General features: G+C 44.8%; 1 protein-coding gene across 1 annotated transcript in view; it reads left to right on the plus strand.

Annotated features, from left to right (window-relative positions):
• The window catches only part of plxnb3 (plexin B3), a 99954-nt gene that overhangs the window by 53719 nt on the left and 19430 nt on the right, over positions 1 to 26805 (plus strand). The window contains exons 3-17 of the mRNA XM_040153248.1: positions 3675 to 4103; positions 4621 to 5344; positions 14725 to 14904; positions 18489 to 18617; positions 18810 to 18910; positions 19091 to 19223; positions 21121 to 21280; positions 21369 to 21477; positions 21620 to 21728; positions 21863 to 21979; positions 23648 to 23761; positions 25330 to 25420; positions 25751 to 25920; positions 26059 to 26210; positions 26288 to 26393. Coding sequence (XP_040009182.1) covers positions 3691 to 4103; positions 4621 to 5344; positions 14725 to 14904; positions 18489 to 18617; positions 18810 to 18910; positions 19091 to 19223; positions 21121 to 21280; positions 21369 to 21477; positions 21620 to 21728; positions 21863 to 21979; positions 23648 to 23761; positions 25330 to 25420; positions 25751 to 25920; positions 26059 to 26210; positions 26288 to 26393 — 2808 coding nt within the window. The 5' untranslated portion in view covers positions 3675 to 3690. The remainder of the gene's footprint in view (positions 1 to 3674; positions 4104 to 4620; positions 5345 to 14724; positions 14905 to 18488; positions 18618 to 18809; positions 18911 to 19090; positions 19224 to 21120; positions 21281 to 21368; positions 21478 to 21619; positions 21729 to 21862; positions 21980 to 23647; positions 23762 to 25329; positions 25421 to 25750; positions 25921 to 26058; positions 26211 to 26287; positions 26394 to 26805) is intronic.

The following is a 26805-nucleotide window of genomic DNA, read 5'->3' on the forward strand; positions in this document are numbered from 1 at the left end:
CTGCTCAGGTGTATTTACATATTTTATATTTTATATTTCATATTTCTGGGTATGAAACACATTCATGTCCCTCAACTTTAATCTGAGACGGTCACGGTTCAGTTCTGCTCTGAAACAGCAGTGAGGTTTTTCTCCTGCTGGGAGGGAAAAGTGGAAATAACACAAAATCAGAGCTCAGCTCCTTGTTCGGTCAGACTTCTGTCTCTGTGGGCTGAAGGTGAAGTTAAGAACAGATCCTTTTGTGAATTTAAAATGCAACCATTCACATTAAGGCTCAGATCACAGATCAGTTTCTGCAGGGTGTCTGTTCTGTTGCAGAGCAGCAATCAGTTTGTCAATATAACATTAAGATGAATGTCTTTGTTTTTTGACAGCTGGACAGATAGAACAAGACATGCTTTGGAAAATTATACCGGGTAAATGTGCCGACATGTAGCCGACACTGGCGACATTTTGCTAACAGTGTGCCGACATGTAGCCGACACTGGCGACATTTAGCCAACACTGTGCCGACATGTAGCCGACACTGGCGACATTTTGCTAACAGTGTGCCAACATTTAGCCGACACTGTGCTGACATTTAGCAAACACTGTGCCGACATGTAGCCGACACTGGCGACGTTTAGTTAACACTGTGCCGACATGTAGCCGACACTGGCGACATTTAGCCAACACTGTGCCGACATGTAGCCGACACTGGCGACATTTTGCTAACAGTGTGCCAACATTTAGCTGACACTGTGCTGACATTTAGCAAACACTGTGCCGACATGTAGCCGACACTGGCGACATTTAGCTAACACTGTGCCGACATGTAGCCGACACTGGCGACATTTAGCTAACAGTGTGCCAACATTTAGCCGACACTGGCGACATTTAGCTAACACTGTGCCGACATGTAGCCGACACTGGCGACATTTAGCTAACACTGTGCTGACATTTAGCAAACATTGTGCCGACATTTAGCCAACACTGTGCCGACATGTAGCCGACAGTGGCGACATTTAGCTAAAAGTGTGCCAACATTTAGCCGACACTGTGCTGACATTTATCCAACACTGTGCCGACATGTAGCCGACACTGGCGACATTTAGCCGACACTGTGCTGACATTTAGCAAACATTGTGCCGACATTTAGCCAACACTGTGCCGACATGTAGCCGACAGTGGCGACATTTTGCTAACAGTGTGCCAACATTTAGCCGACACTGTGCTGACATTTATCCAACACTGTGCCGACATGTAGCCGACACTGGCGACATTTAGCCGACACTGTGCTGACATTTAGCAAACATTGTGCCGACATTTAGCCAACACTGTGCCGACATGTAGCCGACAGTGGCGACATTTTGGCGACATTTTGCTAACAGTGTGCCAACATTTAGCCGACACTGTGCTGACATTTATCCAACACTGTGCCGACATGTAGCCGACACTGGCGACATTTAGCCGACACTGTGCTGACATTTAGCAAACATTGTGCCGACATTTAGCCAACACTGTGCCGACATGTAGCCGACAGTGGCGACATTTAGCTAACACTGTGCCGACATTTAGCCGATACTGTGCCGACATTTAGCTAACACTGTGCCGACATGTAGCCGACACTGGCGACATTTAGCTAACACTGTGCTGACATTTAGCAAACATTGTGCCGACATTTAGCCAACAGTGTGCCGACATGTAGCCGACAGTGGCGACATTTAGCTAAAAGTGTGCCAACATTTAGCCGACACTGTGCTGACATTTATCCAACACTGTGCCGACATGTAGCCGACACTGGCGACATTTAGCCGACACTGTGCTGACATTTAGCAAACATTGTGCCGACATTTAGCCAACACTGTGCCGACATGTAGCCGACAGTGGCGACATTTTGCTAACAGTGTGCCAACATTTAGCCGACACTGTGCTGACATTTATCCAACACTGTGCCGACATGTAGCCGACACTGGCGACATTTAGCCGACACTGTGCTGACATTTAGCAAACATTGTGCCGACATTTAGCCAACACTGTGCCGACATGTAGCCGACAGTGGCGACATTTAGCTAACACTGTGCCGACATGTAGCCGACACTGGCGACATTTAGCTAACAGTGTGCCAACATTTAGCAAACATTGACATTTAGCCAACACAGTGCCGACATTTAGCCGACACTGGCAACATTTAGCTAACACTGTGCTGACATTTAGCCAACACTGTGCCGACATGTAGCCGACACTGGCGACATGTAGCTAACACTGTGCTGACATTTAGCAAACATTGTGCCGACATTTAGCCAACACTGTGCCGACATGTAGCCGACAGTGGCGACATTTAGCTAAAAGTGTGCCAACATTTAGCCGACACTGTGCTGACATTTATCCAACACTGTGCCGACATGTAGCCGACACTGGCGACATTTAGCCGACACTGTGCTGACATTTAGCAAACACTGTGCTGACATTTAGCAAACATTGTGCCGACATTTAGCCAACACTGTGCCGACATGTAGCCGACAGTGGCGACATTTTGCTAACAGTGTGCCAACATTTAGCCGACACTGTGCTGACATTTATCCAACACTGTGCCGACATGTAGCCGACACTGGCGACATTTAGCCGACACTGTGCTGACATTTAGCCGACACTGTGCTGACATTTAGCAAACATTGTGCCGACATTTAGCCAACACTGTGCCGACATGTAGCCGACAGTGGCGACATTTAGCTAAAAGTGTGCCAACATTTAGCCGACACTGTGCTGACATTTATCCAACACTGTGCTGACATTTATCCAACACTGTGCTGACATGTAGCCGACACTGGCGACATTTAACTAACAGTGTGCCGACATTTAGCCGATACTGTGCTGACATTTAGCCAACACTGTGCCGACATGTAGCCGACACTGGTGACATTTAGCTAACATTGTGCCGACATGTAGCCGACACTGGCGACATTTAGCTAACAGTGTGCTGACATTTAGCCGACACTGTGCTGACATGTAGCTGACGCTGTGCCGACATGTAGCCGACACTGGCGACATTTAGCTAAAACTGTGCCGAAATGTAGCCGACACTGGCGACATTTAACTAACAGTGTGCTGACATGTAGCCGACACTGGCGACATTTTGCTAACACTGTGCCGACATTTAGCCGACACTGTGCTGACATGTAGCTGACGCTGTGCCGACATGTAGCCGACACTGTGCTGACATGTAGCTGACGCTGTGCCGACATGTAGCCGACACTGGCGACATTTAGCTAAAACTGTGCCGAAATGTAGCCGACACTGGCGACATTTAACTAACAGTGTGCTGACATGTAGCCGACACTGGCGACATTTTGCTAACACTGTGCCGACATTTAGCCGACACTGTGCCGACATGTAGCTGACACTGGCGACATTTTGCTAACACTGTGCCGACATTTAGCCAACACTGTGCTGACATTTAGCAAACATTGTGCCGACATTTAGCCAACACTGTGCCGACATGTAGCCGACACTGGCGACATTTAGCTAACAGCTTGCCGACATTTAGCCGACACTGTGCTGACATGTAGCTGACGCTGTGCCAACATTTAGCCAATAATCAACTGATGATGAGTGTCTCTCTGTGTTTTTCATATTTGCTGGTAACGTTAAAGTTTTTAAGTGTTTTTAATGTCCCTCTCTCTCACCTGTTACAGGTAAAGAGGAGCTGCCATGTTGGCCTCCTCCAACCCCCCGTCACTCCTTTTCCTCCTCCTCCTCCTCCTTCCCCCTCCCTCCTTCTCTGCTGATGTCATCATGAACTCTGACCCCTCAGTGCGATGGGTGGAGCTACACGGTGCACCCCTCTCTCACCTGCTGCTGGACCCAGGGGCAGGGCATCTGTATGTGGGTGGGGTCAACCACCTGTACCAGTTGACGTCTGACCTGGAGGTGATTTCACACGTTAGGACCGGCCCTCACTTGGATTCCCCGGACTGCCTCCCCCCGATTGTCCCCCAGGACTGCCCCTCGGCCACGCCCACCCACAACCACAACAAACTACTGCTGATGGAGGCAGGGCAGGGGCCGGAGTCAGGGAGTCTGATTGTCTGTGGTTCACTCTATCAGGGCATCTGTGATAAAAGGTAAATCGTGATGGAGTCAGTCAGTAAGTGAACAAGAAGTCCTGCAGCTAAGCCTCCAAAAGTGCAGTGTATTGACAGTTAGCTGAGTCATCACTGAGAGTTTTTTTGGTGAACTTTAAGGGTGAAATCATTTTCAGATACAAATGGCTTCTTTCATAAGAGGACTTAAAGAAGGCTATAAAAGAAGACTTAGAAACACTGTGGAGATCAAGATAAAACACAGTAGCACTAGTAGCAATGCATGGAAATTAGCTTCTGTTGGCCCAGTGGATGCTAGGAGGCTTCCCTACATGCCTACTGGCATTTAGACAAGGCTCTGCCAACATTTAAATGATTCTCTGCCAAAATTTAAAAGTAAAAAAATCAGTTCTCGTACTGTGTGCTGATGACCCAACTTAATGAGAATTATCAGGGTCATTTTAGCCTGATTGCATCATGTTGTCTGGATTGCTGAAATCATAAACTGTATGAAGGGGGGGGTTCCCTGAGTCTGGTCTTCTCTCCTCTTTCTCTGCAGGAGTCTGTCCAACATCTCTCAGCTCATCTATCAGACGTCTAACCCCGTCGACACTCAGTATGTCGCCGCCAACGACCCCCGAGTCTCCACTGTCGCTGTGGTAATAACAATAGAAAACAAACAAGAAGTGAGTGGTGTCCTGCGTCTGATGTTGGTTGGTCGAGGCTACACCAGCAAAGGTCCAGGTGACATCCCGCCAATCACGACACGGCGTCTGTTCCCAGTGGTCCCACCGCGCCGGGCGTTCTCTCAGGAGGAAGAGCTGGGGAAACTTGTCGTTGGAAGTTACTCTGAGTACAACAACCACTTTGTGAAAGCAATTGCCCATGGGGAACATGTCTACTTCCTGTTCTCGAGGAGGGACATGTGGCACAAGAAGGAGTACCGGACCTACGCCTCCCGACTCTGCACCTCTGACCGCAGTTTCTACTCGTACGTGGAAGTGCCGCTGCAGTGCCACGGGGGGTACAACCTGGCTCAGGGAGCGTGGTTAGGAAACCAAACAGGTGAACCTGCCCTATTCATCGTCATGGCAGCAGGGCAGGCGTCCACACCTGTAGCAACAGGACGATCAGCACTGTGTGTTTATGGGATGGCAAAGCTGGATGCCATGCTGCGACAAGCACAGGAAGTGTGTTACACAGAGGGAGGACGAGGCAGCAGTGGTCAAGAAGAAGCCTACATCGAGTATGCTGTGTCATCAAAATGTCTCAAACTACCAAAGGTAAACACACACAGTTTAATTTCTTTTCTTTCTCTCCAGTCAGTGTGGCATGTAATGGTTCAGTATAACAAGATTCAAACTCAAGAGCATGACAAAAAAGGCAAACAGAGTTCACAAAACAAACCAGTAGTCTGGAGTGGCTCGATATGACCTGATAAGCAGTAAGTGTTGATGGATAGGTGCATGTGCTAGGAGGTTAACTTTATATTGAGAATCAGGTGATTGAAACTGGTGGGATCACACCTGAAGACAACTGCTGGTTGGATTGAGAATGGAAAAACAGCCCAGTGTCCTCTGGAATTACATCCACATTGGATCATCCTGCAGATTTGATTTTTGGCTTACGTCCACTATCAGTGCAGGAAGTGGTGTGTTGTTTATGTAGAGATGTGAACAGGAAGGGTGTGGAGGTCAGGGTGGTGGATGGAGACCAGGGTTCTGGTCATGTCACAAAGCTTTATTAACTGTAACCGCCATCTTTACCTAAACTTAACCATCTGACAGTAACAGTGCACAGATATAATGAAAGGAAAGAATTGAAAAATGTCTGTAAGTAATATAATTCAGGGGTTTGCAGTGTGTCTATAGCAACGACCCTGTTCGGCCATAAGGTTCATAAAAAAATGTGCAGAGTGAAGTGGTTGACTCGGTGTCAGCCAACGTGTGTCAACTCTCTGACGATGCTTATGTTGATATGCAGCCTGCTACAGACGTAGATCACATGATCTGGCATGGCCACTGTGTGTAGCTGTAGCTGCCTGAAGTTTATTATCTTTGATACTGAAGTCAGCGACAGTCTGATGTTTGAACACTTTGGAAACTGATCAGATCTGATTGATTTCTGATTTTTAGAATTTTCTCAGCTTTTCAGTTTTATGGTTGATCAGCAAATATTCTGAACTGGTCAGAATGGTAAGACTGGTCTGACTGTTGCTGAATGTGTGACTGTGACGTACATACAGAAGAGTTCATTTTCCAAACTGGAGCTTTTCCCAACATGCACTGGGTGAAGGATGGGGTCACAGTGCAGTCTCCAGTCCACGAGAACACAAAGATCCTTTTCTTTTTTATTTCTTTTCTTTTCTGTCTGTAGAGAAAAAAGGGAGGAGGCAGTGCTGTGATGTCACGAAATGATTAACTCAATATCAGTATGTATTTTGCGATATAAATTATATATATCACCATATGGCAAATTTATAATTTAAGTACAAATAAAATCATCAAATTACAAATTACAGTTCAAAACACTAAACTATGTTCCACATATTACATCAGAAAATTCTTCATGTATAAAAGGAAGAGTTTATTCAGATTTATTTGTAGAGCACATTTAAAATCAGTGTTGATCAAAGTACTTTACAGAGACATTTAAAATACAATTAACTAATTAAACAAATACAACAAATAGGTGAATAACTGTGACAGACAAAATTAAAACCATTTTACAGTTGTTTTAATAGTTAACTCAGACACAGGTGTGTAAACGCAGATATTTAGCCGGGGTTTGAGATCTGCTCCAGTCAGAGAGCAGAAACCATCATCAATGAATTCACTGAGAGTCAATAGATGATCACACCGATTGATTGTTCAGCTCCCTGACACCTGATGACATCACAGATTAAATCTGGTGACATCACAGATTAGCAGCTAGTTCGGAAAGAAGCTGTTGTAAGTCATCATCTGTCTCACTGCTCACCCTGATACTTAGTGTTACTGTGTGTGTTTGTGTGTGTGTGCTGCTCTGTATTTACTTGTATGGCTATACATTGTGAGAACCCGTTTGAGTTTTAAACCACTGGAGTGAGGACATTTTGTCCGGTCCTCACACCTTCAAAGGACTGTTTGAGGGTTCAGACCTGTTTTAGGGTTCTGGTTAGAACCAGGTTTAAGTTAGGGTTAGGGTGAGGGGGCTAAGGAATGCATTTTGTCAATAAGTTTACTCGCAAAGAAGAAGCACAAACGTGTGTGTTTTACCTGTGTACGTGTTTTTGTTACATCTTTGGGACCTTTTCTACTATAAACACCGACCTTGATGGGACCAGTAGTCCTCATGGGGTCCAAAGCCCGGTCCCAATGAGGCAAGACTTCATTTCTGAGCTCCTGGGTAAGGTTCTGGTTTGGGTCAGGCTGTTGACAATGAATGGAAGTCAATGTAATGTCGTAACAAGGATAGCTGCACAAACAATAACAGTGTGTGACAGCTGTGTGTGTGTGTGTTTCTGTGGATTAAAGATGTTATCTTCAGCAGCTGGATTTATCATGAGACAGCTGTCACTCAAACACACAGGGGTACACAGAGCTAGTAAGACTGATCTGACCCACATATAATGAAACACACGCGCACACACAAACACATCCTTGTTTTTTTAAAATATTTTTTTATATTTAGCCTAAACCTAACCCTGACCCATCATTGACATAATGCACACCCCCCTCCTTAACCTTAACCTTAACCATCATAACTGAATACCTAACCCCAACCTTTTTTTAAAAAATATGTTTTTATTCACTTTCTCATTACCCACTTAACAGACAAAATACAGAAAGGGATAACAACAATCTAAGGTTTAAAACTTGTTCCAGATATCCTCCCACATCTTCTGTAATCTCTACACCCAGTTCACTCTCCCAGGTCCTCCCCGGCTTCCGAGGACCAATGGAAGAAAATATTACATAAGACGCTGATTGATGTATATCCGACAGAACAAAACATCCACTTTTCAGTACCAGAGACATTAAAATCAGTTAACAAGGAAGTTTTTTTTAATATATCCGAAAGAAATGAAGGAGGTAATTTCTAGATGCATCATATATCTGTTCTATCTAAAAGGTCATGAGTACTCTGTTCTCAAAGAGATCCCCAAAAGTAGAGATACACTTCGAATCCCAATGTTTGAAACCCTAATCTAAGACACCTAGCAGAAAGTCAGGGTTATTAATGACTGAAGTAAGAGTGGATGTTAGCCCAGATCATCCTTCAGTACTTTGTACTGCCCTTCAAGCCTTAACTTTATTAATTGATATTGGATTATTGCAACAATAGTTGACTGATTTCAGATTTCCTAGAAAGAGTAAGTTTGGGAGAAGACACTTAGACTGCAAAGCTTCAATACCAGCCAAACTGAGGAATGATTATTATGAACCCAGTCCATCACCTATTGTAATAAGGCACTTAATTGATATTTTTTGAGGTCTAGAAGGTCCAGACCACCCAGCTCACTTGGGAGCTGTAAGGTGGACCAAACCACCCATTTATCTTGTGAATTATTTTATTTTTGAATAAATCGGGATCATTGTCATTGGATAAAACAAACGAGGGAGAACGCTCACTTTTAGAAGCGAGACTCTGCCTAGCCAGGATATAGGGAGGGAGTTCCAATGCTCCAGGTCCTGCTTGATTTTATCAAATAGGGGGCTGAAATTTGCCTCGAACATCTGGTGAAACTCTGGTGTTGTAGATATTCCCAAATACACAAATCCTGTGGGGGACAGTATGAAAGGAAAGGGAGAGGGAGAACTAGGCACCTGAAGCCGACCCTTTAGAGGCATAGCCTCAGACTTGAAAAAAAATTATTTTGTACCCAGAGAAGACACTAACTTGGGTGATATTTTGTATGATGCAGTAAACTGTTGCAGTGTGGTTAGACAAAAATAATAAAACATAATCGGCATACAGTATAAAGCAATTTTATGGCCAACAACCAGCCCAGATATTGCAGGGTCGCTCCGTATTGCCTCAGCTTGCGGCTCAATTACCAATGAAAAAAAGCAGTGGGGACAGTAGACATCCCTGTATGCCCCCTCTTAGGACCTCAAGGTTTTCCAATCTGACCCCATTGACTATGAATGTTGCCATTAGGAGGTTAAAATTGCTGCCTAGTCTAAATTGCTTCAGGGTAGAGGACAGATAAGGCCATTGGACACGGTCGAAGGAGACCAGATTGTACAGATTATTATTAAAATCATGGAAAGTTTAATTAATCCCTTCAGGTTTAGTAGTACAGGTCCCAACTAAGGCAATGGTTTGAGAGGCTATTTGCTTTTTTTGTTAAATATGCTAAATATTTGCCTGGTTTGTCTCCATGTCTGTGGCTATTTGTGTTAATAGTGAGTTTAATGCACAGCAAATGACTATGATTTCTTTCAATTTGGACCATATGGGTTTCCTAATATAGTCCTTCATTGCTTTAGTAAGCCTCGCCTCTAACACCTTCTGCTGCTTTGCAGTTTTACGTCCTTTGCTGGCAGTGTAGGAAATTATTAACCCCCACGCATAGGCCTTAGAAGTTTCCCAGAGCAAGGATGGGCTACTGGCCGAAGGAGAATTGAGAGTAAGGCTTTGAATTCTGATGTAATGAATATGTGATCTTTTAAAATGGAAGAGTTCAGCCTCCAGTGCCAAGTCTGTCCTCTAGCATTTTTAGGCTCAACATGTAAGTATACAGCTGAATGATAGATATAACAATATTTTCAATTTTGGAAGAGACAACTGATTTTAACATGGTTTCGGGGGTGAAAAAGTAGTCTATTCTCGAATAGCACTTATGTGGGTTAGGGGAAAAAGTGTATTCTTTCTTTGCAGGGTGAAGTGTTCTCCACACATCCACGTAACCCAATTCTTCACAAAAACCAGCAATACGTTTTGTCAATGGAGAAGCAGAAAAGGGACCACTCCGAAACCGATCAATCAACGGGTTCTGAGGGCAGTTAAAATCGCCCCCCATAATAATGCTCTTGGTCGGCAAATCAGCTAACTTCAAAATTGCATCTGTGAGGAAGTTAAGGGGCTCACCTGGAGGGCAGTACACATTTAAGATACCAAATTCCTAGAATATCTAGACTGATACGACTTAGTCTGCGAAAATAGTCAAAACTATCAATGTTGTGGTGAAGAGCTCAAAAATGTGCTACGCTGCCATTTTGAATGCCCCTAACCCCAACCCTTACCCTAACCCTAACCTAAATCTGATTCTAACCTAAACCCTAAAACCAGATCTTAACCCTCAAACAGCCATTGAAACTTGTGGTATTTTGGTCCCGGCAAAGCTATTGGACCCCACAAGTATAGTGGTATCCCGGTTTTCGGATCCCATGGATATAGTAAAACAAGCCCCCCCCCCCACACACACACACACAGATCAAACTGCAGTGAATTTTAGTTTTAAAGGTCAATGGACACATTAGTCTTTTTGTGTTTTACAGAAGTAAAACTTCACACCTGTAATATAACTTTAAACCTTTGTATGTAAAAAAGTACCTGGACAGCCCTACAAATGAAAGTGCATACCTATAGAGCATGCTCAGTAGGTTCCTTCTCTGGCAGCTCTTCTAGATTTTCCAAATTTTATTAGACCAAATGGATCAAATTCTGATCACAAAAAGAGTAATTTCAGTGTTTGTGCTGTTCAGTAAAATGTTTTAAAGCTGCTTCTTTTCCGTTGTTTATGGGAAAAATGATTTTATGGGTCAGTATGCGTCACATGATCCTGCCACAGTACTGAGTGTGGTCACTGTGTCAAATCACTTCTCAGTCCAGAGCTGGTCCTGGGGTCTGGTCTGGGGCTTTTAATTGAAATGAAGTTAATTCTTAATGTCTCTCCATACAATGACATTTCAGATCAGTGTTGTCCAGCCTGAGCATCAGGACCCTCCAAAGGGGTCCCAAGATAAATCTGAGGGGTTATGAGATGATAAATAACAAAGGAAAGAAGATTAAAAAAACATTCCTGCAACATAAAATTACATTTCCACCCTGTAATGTAAAACTGGAAAGTTGAACCTATTCAGGATATAAGAACTATTAAAATTAGAGCTAGACTGATAAATCTGGCAGGCAGATATATCAAGTGATATCAAGTTAGTGCAGATATCAGTACATAAAAGTCAAAGATGTTTGAGTTCATTTAGAAACAGTGTCTCCATTCAGGGAGTTTGTTCACCAGGGAGCATGTTGATGAAAAAATGAATTGAAGGGATCTGTATCAAGATTTTTGTTTGTGTTTAAAAAACTATGCTGTCAGCTGATATTTTTAAACTCCCAAATATTAATATCAGTATCATCCTCAAAAATCCAGTATTAGTCGGCTATAATTAAAATGAAACAGCTCTTTGGTTGAGCTGCTCATTGCTCAGAGAGAGACACACACAGAGGGGTCATTCGTAGTGTTGGTTCAGTGTTTGAGACAACTAGTGCAGTGCCCGTTCAAAACGTGCTTGTTGTCTCATTAAAGAGGTGCTGCACACCTAACCATGTTTTTTGAGCTGTAAACTAAATGATGTGACTGTACTGTGATGAAACACATCAGTGCTGGTGTTGATGTTGGCATTTCTTGCCAAAGTTAGAAAAATCAGTATTTCATGGGTTGAAAATGACTCAACACGCCATCTACTGTTTTAAATCATCCTGAACCTTTCAAGCTCAATGCTGACATAGAATCAACCATTTGGGACTTCTTCACTTCATGAAATTTATATCAACAAAAGACTGTTAACGCCCTCTAATCAGAGGGGGGGGGGCAGTCCACCTGCCCCAGCACCCGTCCTTGAGTGGGAGTCTGTGAAACCGCGCTCATTTTCAAATATATACTGATCCAGACTCATCATTCACAGGAGTTCACACTATGTTTTTTAACTCTCTACTTAGTATTTTTTCCGTTCTGGTGCACTGGTTCAGACTTGTGCTTGTGACGGCTGCAGCGCCTCCGGACTGCAGTCTTCCCTTCAGACCCTCAAATGGCTCGGCAGTAGCTGCAGATAGCAGCAGGTCCCTCGATCGCAACACACTGCTATGTACATTTGCAGTTGGCATTTTTCAGAAAGCTATTCTACCTGCATGCTCGACTTCAAGAGCTCCGGCTTTGGGCGTTACTGGGACTGGAGCCAACAGCTCAAACTGATACAGCTCGGGACCACCGTGGTCCTCCACCACACTAATGTCTGCCTCAGGGGATTCTGGAGGGGAAAAGACCTCCACCTCCAGAGAGCACTCTAGCACAGGTGCCTTGCCGTCACTGAGCAGCTTGTACCTCACACATCTATGCCCCCTGCCCCCCTTCTCAGCTTCTTGCCCACTTTTTAGCATTTTTCAAAATCATGGTGTGGGTGGAGTCAGGCTCAGAGCCTGAGGTGAAGTTACACTTTAAGCGTTCAATATTTTATTCAGTCATCTAATTATCATCATCTAATTTCCACTTCACTGCTGTGTATTGATATTAATAATAACAATCGATCCTATTTGTCAGATACCTGCTCAGAAAATACTGGAACATAAATTCAAAAGGACTGTTGTGAGACATACAACAGGCCTGTAATAAATCCTCCCTTCATGAGGATTATGATGTTCAGTTTTTATTGAATCTGTTTGAAAGAGGTGTTATACTGAGAGGTGTTCCTAATATTTTATCCATCCTATTTATATGAATTTAGGTTGACAAAATATAAAAAACACCTCACCTCAGTATAACCCAGTACAGTTCAACAGCACCACAAATTAAAGCCTCCAAAAGGACCATTACAATAAAGTAACATCCTCTTAAACAGTTTAAATAGAAAACTGAACATTATAATCCTAATGAAGGTTTATTACAGGCTTGCTGTATTAGACTTCATTAGTTTTATGTAGGAGTACCAAAGAAACTGGTAAGTGAGTGTAGATTAATTTAATCACTGTGTGTCATCGTAACTCTTTTACTGAACTGGAGAATCAGTATTTTTACTGAAGAACTTGACTTAAAACTTAAAATGATTATAACATTGATTTATTTCACCACTGGAGTAATATGCAGTTAAGAAAATCAGTGGAAATTTTTTGTTTTTTTTGCTTCAGTAGGGAAAATGTTTGAAACGATTTACGTTAGTTGAAGCCATTTTCTCGCTCATGGCGGTTAAAGGAAACAGAAAATAGGCAACGTATGGTGTCCTGTTACGTTACCATAACAGCTAGCGGTGCATAAATGATTTGTTCCTCCTGTTAATAATCCTGATATATCATGCTTGGGGTGGGCAAAATGTAAACAAAATGTTGCTGCCTTGCTGTCACTGCATCTTAAACAAAGTCCTCTGGGATGCTTTTGCTTCAAGTGACCGTGCGGAGCAGTTGTACTGCAGTGATGAGCCATTTCCAGCTTGCAAAACTTGGGTCTCTGTCTAAAGTAGTCCCACACTTTACATGATCCTGCGTGAGGTTTTGTAGCTGCAGCTTGTTTAACGGGGGAAACCACGCTTTGTATGAGCGCAGTCATCTGTGCAACACGCAGTTGTCCTCATCAATGGCATCAGCTGTGTAGAGAAGTTCCCTCAGCTCTAGCCAACTGTCGTTTAATGTTTCTCTTTTTATGTTTCTTGAGGACCGCTCGTCCAAAAACCTTCACAGTCAACACAGCGATTCCTTGGGTCCTCAGCAATACACAGTGAAGTCTGAAGACGATCGGATGAGCAGTTGGCGAGAAAAGGACAGACAGAGATTTCTCCATTTATTGTTTGATAAACTGCTTCCAACTTTGTGTCAACAGTTTGGGTTTGAGTATAGACTATATCAAGATACAAAACTCTCGCTTCCAGTTTTGTCTCTCAAACTGGAGAAGAAACATAACTTATGGCATCATGCTTGCTAGTTAAGCCACAATACAATGTTCAGTCAAATTCTAACTTTTTCACGAATCTTCAGTGCGGTTCAAATTTCCAGTTATTTGGACCAGTGAAGTAGCAATATACTTTTGGTCATGGTCCTGTTTGTCCTTGTTTGGCTCTTTACCTCCAACGAAGAGAAGTCTTAACTCTACAGCTCACAATTACTTTTCTGTTTCAACAAGACACTGGCATCTCCATAAAGAAATGGTTTTCCCAGTTTGTGTGAAAGAACTCGCCTGGTCTGCACAGAGCCCTGATCTCAACCCCATCCAACACCCAGCCAGACCTCATAACCAGCATCAGTGTTGGACCTCTCTGATGCTGTGGAGTCTGATTGGGAACAGATCCCTGCAGCTGCTTCAACATCTGGTGGAAAGACTGAACCAGGAGAGTGTAGGCTGTTAGAGCAACACATTAATGAACGTGTCGTCTCTGTCACAGAGGTTCCCCAAGAGTAGTTACTTCATTTCAGCACCAGGGGGTTTCCACTGTTTACATGGTAATTCAGGGTCATTTTTCCGGAATTTACATCTTCGTCATATTTGTGCTTACTCTATTTTTAGAAACAGAGTTGAGATTGAACTTCAAATATGGACAAAAAATCCAAAACGATGTGTCATTTTGTCAGAGAGACCAATGACAGAAAGCCTCTGGGAGAAACAGAAGTTAACTAAGTGTAATTTAGCTTTGAAGACCAATTAAGATGAATTACTTTCCCTTTCTTTCTCTCTCCCTCTTCATTTATCTGTAAGGTTTCTCTCTCGGAGTACCCCTGTGGGGGGGAACACACCCCGAACCCCATCGCCAGCGCTGTGCCGCTCCCAGCCACGCCCACCTTCACCTCCACCACCCAGCTCACCGCCGTCACCACGGCAACAGAGGCAGGACACACCATCACCTTCCTAGGAGACAGGGAAGGACGACTGCACAAGGTGATCATACCTCAGGCCTCTGCTACTAAGGGACAGGGGGACAACCTGAAAAAGTTTGACATTTTGGGAAATACATTCATTCATTTTCTTGCTGGGAGTGGATGAGAAGCTCGATGCCACTCGTGTCTGAAAAGTAAATATGAAACTACGGGCAGCAGCCAGTTAACAGAGGGAAGAGCTAGCCAGGCTCTGTCCAAAGGTAACACATTGCCCCCCTGTCTAGTCATTATGCTAAAATAAGGTAAGCGCCTGCTGGCTGTAGCTTTATATTTACTATAGAGACATGAGTGGTTTTGATCCTCTTAACTAACTCTTGGAGGATTAACCAGATATTTCCTTGCAGATGTCACAGGCAGCAGTTAAATTTCAGTCTTCACTGTTGATTGAAAATTACATTTTTTTGGTTGTTATTTTTACCAAAGCAGCGTCGTTTTTAGCTGTGCCTTTTTCAATATTCCCTTTCATCGGTTTGATTCCTCGACCAGCAGGCTAAATCTAAGTGAGGAAAGTGAGAGAACAGCCCTCCCCCCTCTTTTATTGCCACAGCTGAAGTGCCCCTGAGCAAGGCCCAAAACTCCCACCTGCTACAGGGACCATCAGATCAGACTGGGCAGCCTCCAGGTGTGAACGTGAACAGGAAAGTGTTGTAGAAAACCTGTATTTCTCCTGACGGTCCTTCAGATCACAGCTGGGACGTGTTTCTCTGGACCTGAAGGAAGAAATCAGCAGTTTCCTGTTTGTTTGCATCTGCACCAGGAAACACCTCCCAGGCTGAAAATACACAACAACTAAACACAGCTACACAACACAACTCATTTACATCTCTCTCTCACACACACACACACACACACACACACACACACACACACACACACACACACACAGAGTGAACAGAGAGCAGCTTGTACCCCGAGGCTCTTTATCAACAAAACAACACACACAATGATACACTGTGTGTGTATGCGTATGTGATGACTAACAGGCATTTAGCTTGGGGGGTGATGGAGGGGTGTGTCACAGGGGAGCATGCTCAGACTCTTGTTGTTGATTGGTTATTGGTCCCCCAGGTGCACTCTGGGTAAGGATCCAGCAGGACACCCCTGAAACATTTACAGTATGTGTGTGTGTGTGTGTCTGTGTGTGTGTGTGTGTTTGTGTGCATGTGTGCAAGTGTGCATGTGTGTCTGTGTATGTGTGTGCGTGTGTGTGTGTGTGTGTGTGTGTGTGTGTGTGTGTGTGTGTGTGTGTCTGTGTGTGTGTGTGTGTGTGTTTGTGTGTTTATGTGTCTGTGTGTGTGTGTGTGTGTGTGTGTCTGTGTGAGTGTGTGTCTGTGTGTGTGTGTTTGTGTGCACATGCGCATGTGTGCGCGTTTACGCGTGTGTGGGTGTGTCTGTGTGCGTGTGTTTGTGTGCACATGCGCATGTGTGCATGTGTGCGCGTTTACGCGTGTGTGTGTGTGTCTCTGTGTGAGTGTATGTCTGTATGTGTGTGTGTGTGTGTGCGTCTGTGTGTGGGTGTGTCTGTGTGCGTGTGTTTGTGTGCACGTGTGCGTGTGTGTGTGTGTGTGCGCACGTGTGTCTATGTGTCTGTGTGTGCGTGTGTGTGTGTGTGTGTGTGTGCGTGTGCACACGTGTGTGTGTGTCTGTGTGAGTGTTAATGAGGTCTAATCCTGCCTCAGAGCCTCAGTGAGGTAAACAGCAGAGCTTTGATTCAGCCTGTTAATATTTAATCACACACAAACAAAAGTAACAGCACGTTATCAGCAGCAAACTCCAGCACATGTTAACCATTCTGTTCTGCTCTGTTTCTGCTTTGGAGCCAATCTCTGCCTGAAACAGTTCAGATAAACACTTTCAGCTCGTTCACACACTCAGACTCAGACACTGGAACAGCGACTGGCTTCTGTTTTGAATGGAAGCTGCTGAGCCGATCAGACTTATTTTAATGGCACAGAAACACGGAGATGTTTACTGTCATCCTCAACAGAAGAGAAAATCACTTCAAGCTCAGATACAGGACCCAAGTATGGATCAGTCTGGCAGCTCACACACACTGTCTTATTAAAACTGTGTCTACAACACGTACCACAAAATGATATTCTGTACTCTGGAAAAAAACTGTGCAGCAGGAAAGAAACGACTGCCTGGTGCGTTGTACTGCGCTGACGTCAGAAAACAACTGTCCAGTCAGAACAGAGGATGTAGATCACATGTTCACCAAAACACAGGTTAAATCCTGCCGTCACCTCCTCCTCCTGCTGCATCACACTGTCTCCCTGATCTCTCCGACAACTCTGAGTCTTTGTGTCTTTGGCGTCTCGACACCATGAATCCACGAAGAGAACTTCTCCCATGTTCAGACAGTCTCTCCTGAAGACATTCATAATGTTAACCTCAGCTGTTTACATGAAAAGCCGAGAGAGAAGTTCAAACACTGCCTACTTTCTGACCACTGCACAAATGAGCCAATCGTTGACTGAGGTGACTGTAACGTTTTAAGAAGTTACAGAAATTGGACACAGTATTCTGAACTAAGGCTGTGCTGGCTTTGGAGGACCACGTGTGGCACTGCTGCCAGTTTTAGTCCTGTGGACTTGGCCTGTTTTGTGTTGAGAATCATCTGCAGGTAGCAGCAGTTGGCCCAGCATCAGCACTTCGAGTCTGACCTGGGCTGATTCTGGCTGTACATCTGAGCATCATTCATCAGGATTCCCGCAGCCAGGTGGGCTGAGGTGGGACCAGCAGCACGGTTCAGCCACTGTCATGTCTGACTACCTGTGATGAGCGAAGAATCGTGGTGTGGTCGTTTAATCTGAGGAGTGTGACAGAATTCCTGAAAAAGTTTCTCGGTAGATCCTCCGCGGGTTCAGTGAGAAGTCCAGACCTGCTGGATCCGGTCTCTGATGTTTGAACAGACTCACCTGATCACTTTGTCTAGATTCTGGTGAGTTCTGCGTGAGCAACTATGCCCTGGATTTGGATCAGGGCAGCAGCAACAACTATTTTCTCAAACCCAGATTTTGTAATAGTTTGCATTTTCCACCTTACTTTGAATCACAACGTACACTGCTGATGCATTACAATGTAGAATACTGTTTTGGGGATGAAACAGCACCGCCTGCTGGCAGTTTCTTGCTACAATATAGTACATGCGAAATCAGAAATTCACTTACTGTTGAGGCATCGAGGGTGTATCTGAGTCTTCCCATCTCAACTACTGTATTTCATGTTAGTCTGAAGGAAGTAAGACCGCTTTAAAACCGATTAGGTCACTTTATAAACAAGCCTTAAAGGTCTTGGACAGGGAGACACAACATTATCACCACTGTGAAATACAATGTAAATTCAACGTGTTGAATTTTGGGAATTTACTCTTACACTCAGATATTCTGCCTGATTATCCCTGATACTTTGAAGACATGAGTACAACTGTTCTGAAATGTGCAGCTCCACTCATCACTGCTTCTCTCCTCTGTTGACATCATACATGTTGATGAACACCTGTTCACTTCTGATGATCAGCTTCACTTGTCCAAATTTCAGCCGTTAATATGAACTAAAGTAACTCACCTGTGTGTGTTGCAGGTGTTGGTGCGCACTGATTGGTCAGGTGATCTGTATGGCAGTGTGTTGGTGGACAGTGGCAGCGCCGTCAGTGCTGACCTCCTATTGGATGACAGCCAGCAGCACGTTTACGTTTTAACCAGCAGCAGGGTGAGAGAGAGTAGTCCTCATCCATGGTTTATTATTATTTCTGTATATTTTTCTGTTTCTGTGTCTGTTTGTCTTTCTCTTCTCCTGCACGTCTGTCCTCGTCTTTCTTTCTGTCTTCTTGTCCTATGGTGAGTTAAATAAATTAAACTTAAACACAAACTGACGTTTTGTTTTTTCCCATCTGTTTTTCAGCTGTCAAAGGTTCCTGTGTCGTCATGTGAAAGACAGACAGATTGTCAGTCCTGTCTTGCTGTCAGAGATCCATACTGTGGTTGGTGTGTCCTGGAGGGAAGGTAGGTCTCTCTCTCTCTCTCTTTATGTCTGTTTCTCTCTCTTCAAGTCTGTCTGTCTCTCTGTCCGTCTCTCTTTCTGTCTCTGTTTTTCGGTGTTTTGCTCCCTTGTTTTGACTTTAATCACAACTGTAAACCATCATTTTAAAAGATCTGATGATGTTGTGTATTTGTTTTGTTCAGATGTTCCCGTAAACATCAGTGTCAGCGTCACCTGCAGTCCAACCATTGGCTCTGGAGCTTTGAACCGACCAATCAGTGTGTGACAGTGCAGAGCCTGCAGCCGGCCAATCAGAGCAAAGATGAGCAGACACAGGTAGACTACTTACGCCAAGGAGATTTTGTTTTCACTCGTGTTTGTTTGTTTGTTTGTCACCAGGATTATGCATAAAGTACTGAACCAATTTGCACTGAACTTGTTGGAGGGATGGGGCATGGACCAGGGAAGAACCCATTCAATTTTGACGCGGACTGGATCATTTACTTTGAATTTGAATTTTTTCCTCTCAAGTCTGGTGTATGCTATTTGACATTGGCCTTGGCAGAGGTTTACGCTCTTCGGAGTGTTTTTCTAGTTGACTTTGGATCCCTCCCGAACATTCGGCTCCTCAGACTGATTTTTCCAAATAATCCACCAGTTTTTAAATGTATTTTCCTTCCTTCCAGGCAACTGCTGGTTTTACCTCATTTCCATTCAAATCAACCTGCAGAGAGATAATCCATCACAGTGTAAATCAACTTTATTTACAGTGGAGTCCAAAAATCTGAGACAATTTTGCCGATGGGAAAGTGGTCATACTGTAGCTGTGATGAGAACTACGATGGTGTCTATTCTCTGGTTGTTGTGATTCTGGCTGTCACACATAAGTTTATAACGGTCGTCACACTAACTATATGCAGGTTGTGCGTGCGCAGTGAACTGACGTGGCTGTGTTGACTGAGCGTTGTATCAAAGCTGCTCTTTCCTCAACAATGCTTCCTCTGCTCATGTTAACTGGAACAGTAAAAAGTCACAGTTTAGCTGCTGCAGAGATGTCCACAGCACCGCAGACTGAACCACAGCCTGAGCCACAGACTGAACCTGAACCAAAGACTGAGCCACAGACTGACCCTGAGCCACAGACTGAACCTGAACCACAGACTTAACCACAGCAGCAGCCGTGGTCCGAGCAGTAACCACATCCACAGCTTCAGGCAGCGCAGCAGCTGATCAGAGCCGGTGTCTGTTTCCTGTGGCAGCTCTGCCATTTCAAAGGAGGAAGGATAAATAAATGCATTAGTTGAAGAGTTGAATTATTATTATTATTATTATTATTATTATTATTATTATTATTATTATTATTATTATTATTATTATTATTATTATATTGCAGCTTCATTGATAGAAGTAATTGATTGATCATCATGCTGCTGCCACTGTTGGTGTTCTCTCTCTATTTGAGTCAAATTTTAGATTTGGTCTAATTATCTTCTGGTCTATTCAGTCCAGGTCTGGGTTGCTTGGGTCCATGTTGGATCAGGTCTCTCTTTTTTGAAAATCAATGTAAGCTTTTCAGGTTCCAGCAGGTTTTCAATGGGTCCATTAAAGGTTTTTGGACCCATGAAGACCTGTACTAGAGAATCCAGGTTGTTTTCAAACCACTGGAAACGGATACAGTACACAAGCCCAACACTGGTCCAACCCTACACCGGTAGTGACCCTGAGATAGAGCTCTCCAAGGGTCTAAAATTTTAGACCCAATCCAAAATGAACCTGAGGATAATTAGACCTGATTTAAAGTGAGGCCGACCCAAACAGAGAGAGAACACCAACATGGGTAGCAGCATGATGTTTGATCAGTTAATCTGATTAGTGAACAAGCAGCTGCGGTGGAAAAGGGCAGAAATCTAATAACAATAATGTCTTAAGAACGAATACAAAGTCATAAAAAGTAAAATAATTTGTTTACATGCTTCATGCAGAAAGAGCGACAAAAAGGTCCATTCAGGTCCAGTCGGGTATAGAACATATGGACACACAGACCTGAGAACCGCGGCAGTAAAACCAGACCCTACCCAACCTGATTATACTAAGTAGAATTTGGACTCATTAGTTTCTTGGAGGGGTCTCAGTTCTGGAGAACCGGAGTGGGCCACTGAAGACCTCTGCCCCAAGTCGCCTCAGCCTCTGATGTTGATCTGATCATGTGTGTGTTTCTGTGTCCATCTCCAAGGTAACTCTGTCAGTCATCCAGCTTCCCACCCTCACGGAGGCAGAGTCTCTGTATTGCGTATTCGGGCTCCTCCCAGCTCAGCCCGCCATCGTCATGGGAACGAGCATCACCTGTCAGTCACCTGTGCCGGAGCTCCTCCCACCCATTCCCGCAGGAAGTGGTGAGTGAGACAGTGGTGGACGTTGGGATTCATTCATGTATAAGATTCACTGATTGGGATTCATGACTTCCTGTGACTCTGCTTCCAGATCACATGATCCTGCCTGTGTCACTGAGGTTTGGTCATGTGACCGTCACCACAGGTAACATGACCTTCTATGACTGTGGAGCAGTGAGCAGACTGAACCAGAGCTCCCAGTAAGACACAAGAATACACACAGTACACTGATGATTTACAATTTTACATTAAGGGCGATGGTGATGATGACGGTAATGATGATGATTTTGATGGTGATGATGATGATGATGATGGTGGTGATGATGATGCTGTGTGTTTCAGGTGTCTGGCGTGTGTCAGCAGTGTGTGGAGGTGTAACTGGTGTCCTCTGGATCAACTCTGCACTCACAACCACAGCTGTCCCAACCAACACATCATCCTCAACCAGAGAGTGAGATAGTCTTACCATCTGTTTTTCTGTCTGTCTTTAATTTGTCTGTCTCTCTGTTGTCTGTCCCTCATATCTCTCTGTCTGTCAATATCTGTCTGTTTGCCTGACTAACCCTTTCTACTGTCTGTCTGCAGGACTCTCCTGGTCCCACTTCCTGTCCCCTGGTCTTCTCCCTGCAGAGTTCTTCCTTAGTGCCGATGGGCCTGAGCACCACTGTGGTGTTATGGGGACGAAACCTGGACGTCTACACTGTGAGAACAACTTTTGTTCATTTTTACTCTCTGAGACCTCGTTTACTCAGACTCATTTAGGTTTCTGGTACCAAATGGAATCCAGAGGAGATACAAGACTCTTTCATTTCTGTGTCTCTGACCCAGTTAACTTTGAGTCGGTATCTGTGTCTACGTGGATCGGACCTTCAGGTCATTGGACTAAACTAAAAGTGTAATTGGGTTGTAGTGTAATTTGTAATGTATTTTTTATATATATATATATTAGTATGTATATAAAAAAAAATTATCCCTCTCACCCCCCTCACCAGTCCAGCCTGTTCCATCCATCTGTAGGATTTCTTGATATCAGCCAATTCTTCTATCTGTCGGTGGTACATGCCGTGTAGGGGCTTGTCCCTCCATGATTGTTCCTCCTCCAACAGCCTGGATGTTGGAGGATGTTTCGTCCTGGACAGTGGCTCTGATGTTCACCAGTCCTCGGCCTCCCTCGTTCCGCTTAGTGTACAGTCTCAGGGTGCTGGACTTGGGGTGAAACCCTCCATCCATTGTGAGGAGCTTTTTTGTCTTGATATCAGTGGCCTCTATCTCCTTCTTTGGCCAGCTTATTATACCAGCGGGGTATCTGATGACTGGCAGGGCTTACGTGTCGATGACCCTTATCTTGTTCTTCCCATTCAGCCGACTTTTCAGGACCTGCCTTACTCTGTGTAGGTATTTGGCTGTGGCTGACGTCCTTGCGGCCTCTTCAAGGTTCCCATTTGCCTCAGGGATCCCATTTGTAGCTGTCCTGAACATCTGCAATGCTGCCTTCTGGTTCATCTCAATTCTGATCATCTTCCCTCTCTTTGATACCATCCGACCACATTTATCTAGTCCGAATGACATTCCGATGTCGTTTTCACTCATTCTGATTGAAAACTGCATATATGTATATATATATATATATATATATATGTATGTATGTGTATATATATACATATATATATTTATACAGTGGCATGAAAACGTTTGGGCACCTCTGGTCAAAATGTCTGTTACTGTGAATAGTTGGGTGAATAAAAGACGAAAAGCATAAAGTTAAAGATGAACCATTTCTTTAATATTTTAAGTGAGATTATTTATTTCCATGCAGTAAAACAGCAAAATAAGTCAACAGGCTTCATGACAGAATTAGTGGTGAAATCCATTTTGGAAGCCGTTTTAGGCAGCATTTACTGAATGTGAGTTGTATTACACATTAAAACTGTGCAGCAATGTTTGGTACACCAAGTATTATTGTTAAACTGAAGAGCAGACTTGTATATTCAGGAGGTGTATAGGAGGTGTTATCAGTTATTACAGCTGTTTAGTATGTGAGTTGTGCTTGTGTGTTTGTAAACGGTGAATTGTGAAATTTGAGTCTTAAATTTGATCTGGATATGATCTTGATACAGAACACATTAAGTGATTCAGTGTAAATGGGGTCTCAGCCTTTAGAGTCCTGTCAGTAGTGGGTCTGTTTATCCTGAGGGTGGCGGATGCAGATTTTACCACCAAATATATGAAAGAATAACACAGTAACTGAACCAGCAGATAACATCAACAACAACTGACCAGTCAGTCTGATTTATTACATGACCGTGGCTCTGGATTAGACCAGACTGGACACAGTCCCTTTCTCCATTTATTCATATTCTCTGTCTGCAGGATGAAGCTCAGTATGTGTGTGTGGTGGAAATCCAAGGAGTCCAGTTCAATCTGACAGCTGCTGTCGAGAAAACACACGACAACACACATACCTTCACCTGCAGCCCACACCAGGTAACACACACACACACCTTCACCTGCAGCCCACACCAGGTAACACACACACACCTTCACCTGCAGTCCACGCCAGGTAACACACACACACACACACACATTCAACTGCAGCCCACGCAAGGTAACACACACACACCTTCACCTGCAGTCCACGCCAGGTAACACACACACACCTTCACCTGCAGTCCACGCCAGGTAACACACACACACCTTCACCTGGTACACACACACACACATTCAACTGCAGCCCACGCAAGGTAACACACACACACCTTCACCTGCAGCCCACGCCAGGTAACACACACACACCTTCACCTGCAGTCCACGCCAGGTAACACACACACACACACACATTCAACTGCAGCCCACGCAAGGTAACACACACACACCTTCACCTGCAGCCCACACCAGGTAACACACACACACCTTCACCTGCAGCCCACACCAGGTAACACACACACACCTTCACCTGCAGCCCACACCAGGTAACACACACACACCTTCACCTGCAGTCCACGCCAGGTAACACACACACACACACACACATTCAACTGCAGCCCACGCAAGGTAACACACACACACACACACACATTCAACTGCAGCCCACGCAAGGTAACACACACACACCTTCACCTGCAGCCCACACCAGGTAACACACACACACCTTCACCTGCAGCCCACACCAGGTAACACACACACACCTTCACCTGCAGCCCACACCAGGTAACACACACACACCTTCACCTGCAGTCCACGCCAGGTAACACACACACACACACATTCAACTGCAGCCCACGCAAGGTAACACACACACACACACACATTCAACTGCAGCCCACGCAAGGTAACACACACACACCTTCACCTGCAGCCCACACCAGGTAACACACACACACCTTCACCTGCAGCCCACACCAGGTAACACACACACACCTTCACCTGCAGTCCACGCCAGGTAACACACACACACACACATTCACCTGCAGTCCACGCCAGGTAACACACACACACACACACATTCAACTGCAGCCCACGCAAGGTAACACACACACACCTTCACCTGCAGTCCACGCCAGGTAACACACACACACACACATTCAACTGCAGCCCACGCAAGGTAACACACACACACCTTCACCTGCAGCCCACACCAGGTAACACACACACACCTTCACCTGCAGCCCACACCAGGTAACACACACACACCTTCACCTGCAGTCCACGCCAGGTAACACACACACACACACACATTCAACTGCAGCCCACGCCAGGTAACACACACACACACACATTCAACTGCAGCCCACGCCAGGTAACACACACACACACACATTCACCTGCAGCCCACGCCAGGTAACACACAAAGTGGTTTGTGTTCTTAGTTTATAACTACTAGTTAACTGTAACAATAATTAACAGATAATCGTGAATGAAAATTGATATCTCAACCTGTCAATCTCTCTACCTCTCTGTCTCTCTACCTTTCTCTCCTTTTCTGTCTTTCCACTTGTCTCTCTCTCACCTGTCTGTCTCTCTACTTGTCTGTCTCAACCTGTCTGTCTCTGTAGTTTCAGTATGCAGTCAGTCAGCTTCAGTATTCTGCTCCTGTCTATCTGCGTAGAGGAGAGAGACGCATTGACACCTCACCTGGCGTCCGACGTAAGAACGTCACGTGTGTGTGTGTGTGTGTGTGTGTTTGTGTACTTGTACTTCTATCTTTGTGAGGACCAGTTGAGTCATATACTGCATGGAATGAGGACATTTTGTCCGGTCCTAACACCTTCAAATGGCTGTTTGAGGGTTCAGACCTGGTTTTAGGGTTCTGGTTAGAACCAGGTTTAGGTAAGGGTTAGGGCTAGGGGGTAGGGAATGCATTATGTCAATGATTGTCCTCGCAAAGATAGAAGCACAAGTGTGTGTGCATGTGTGTATGTAAGACAGGTATCACGGGCTAATATTTTATTCGTATCTGTCTCTTGTGTTCTGCAGTCCAGTTGTACGACTGCTCAGCCGGCCAGTCAGACTGCTCGCAGTGTAGGGCAGTACCTGAGGAATACGGCTGTGTGTGGTGTCCAGGAAGCCCCGCTCCGAGCTGCATTTACAACCAATCATGTACCAGCATACCTGCAGACACCTGCCCACCTCCTCAGATCACACAGGTGAGTCTATTGATCAGTCAGTCCGTCTGTTTGTAGAGGTCTTGTTTGTTGCTATGAAAACTTTCAAACTCTCTGTCTGTCAACCCACCTGTCTCTCTGACCACCTGTCTGTCTGTCCGTCCATCTGTCTGTCTGCAGGTGTTACCCGTCTCCGGTCCTCTGGAGGGCGGAGTCTTGGTGACGATCACAGGGTCAAATCTAGGGATGAGGTACCAGGATGTGGTGGGCGGAGTCACAGTGGCAGGTGTTCAGTGTCCGCCCCAACCTGAAGGATACCAGATCTCCACCAGGTAACATGCACAGGTTAACACAGTGTTTTACATTATGCAGAGACATTTTGAAATTAATTTTGTGTGTGTCTCTGCAGGGTTGTGTGTGAGCTGCAGCCCAGTGGGAAGCAGAGGGAGGGGCCTGTCCTGGTTACCGTGGGAACAACCCCACCTGGGAGGTCAATGCAGATCTTCACCTATCAGGTGAGAGTGATTTGGGTCCTGCAGTGTTTTTGAACCATCTCAACTGACTCCTGTCAACATGGAGGATTAGTGGTACTCCTCCTTCTCCTGGATCTCTGAGCCCCTCACCCTGTCTGTCAGAGTCCAGACCCCCTGCCGAGGAAGGTGAATTTCAGCTGCTTGGATCCACCATCTCATTGTTTCAGTCACTACGCAGACACCAGGACCAAAACTGGAGACTGGAACAGAGATCCACTGGTGTATCCGAAGCTTCAACTTCAGGATCAGTTCCCTCTGAACCCCAACAATCTCAGACAAACTCCACATCACTGCTGACTCTGCACCGGTCCACCTGTTGATCTCAGCAACCATCTGACCCTCACGGGTGAACCAGACCCCTGAGATACTTGAACTTTTTCACTTGGGGCAGTGA

Source organism: Xiphias gladius, chromosome 18 (assembly GCF_016859285.1).
Source record: "Xiphias gladius isolate SHS-SW01 ecotype Sanya breed wild chromosome 18, ASM1685928v1, whole genome shotgun sequence".
Taxonomy (NCBI): Eukaryota; Metazoa; Chordata; class Actinopteri; order Istiophoriformes; family Xiphiidae; genus Xiphias; species Xiphias gladius.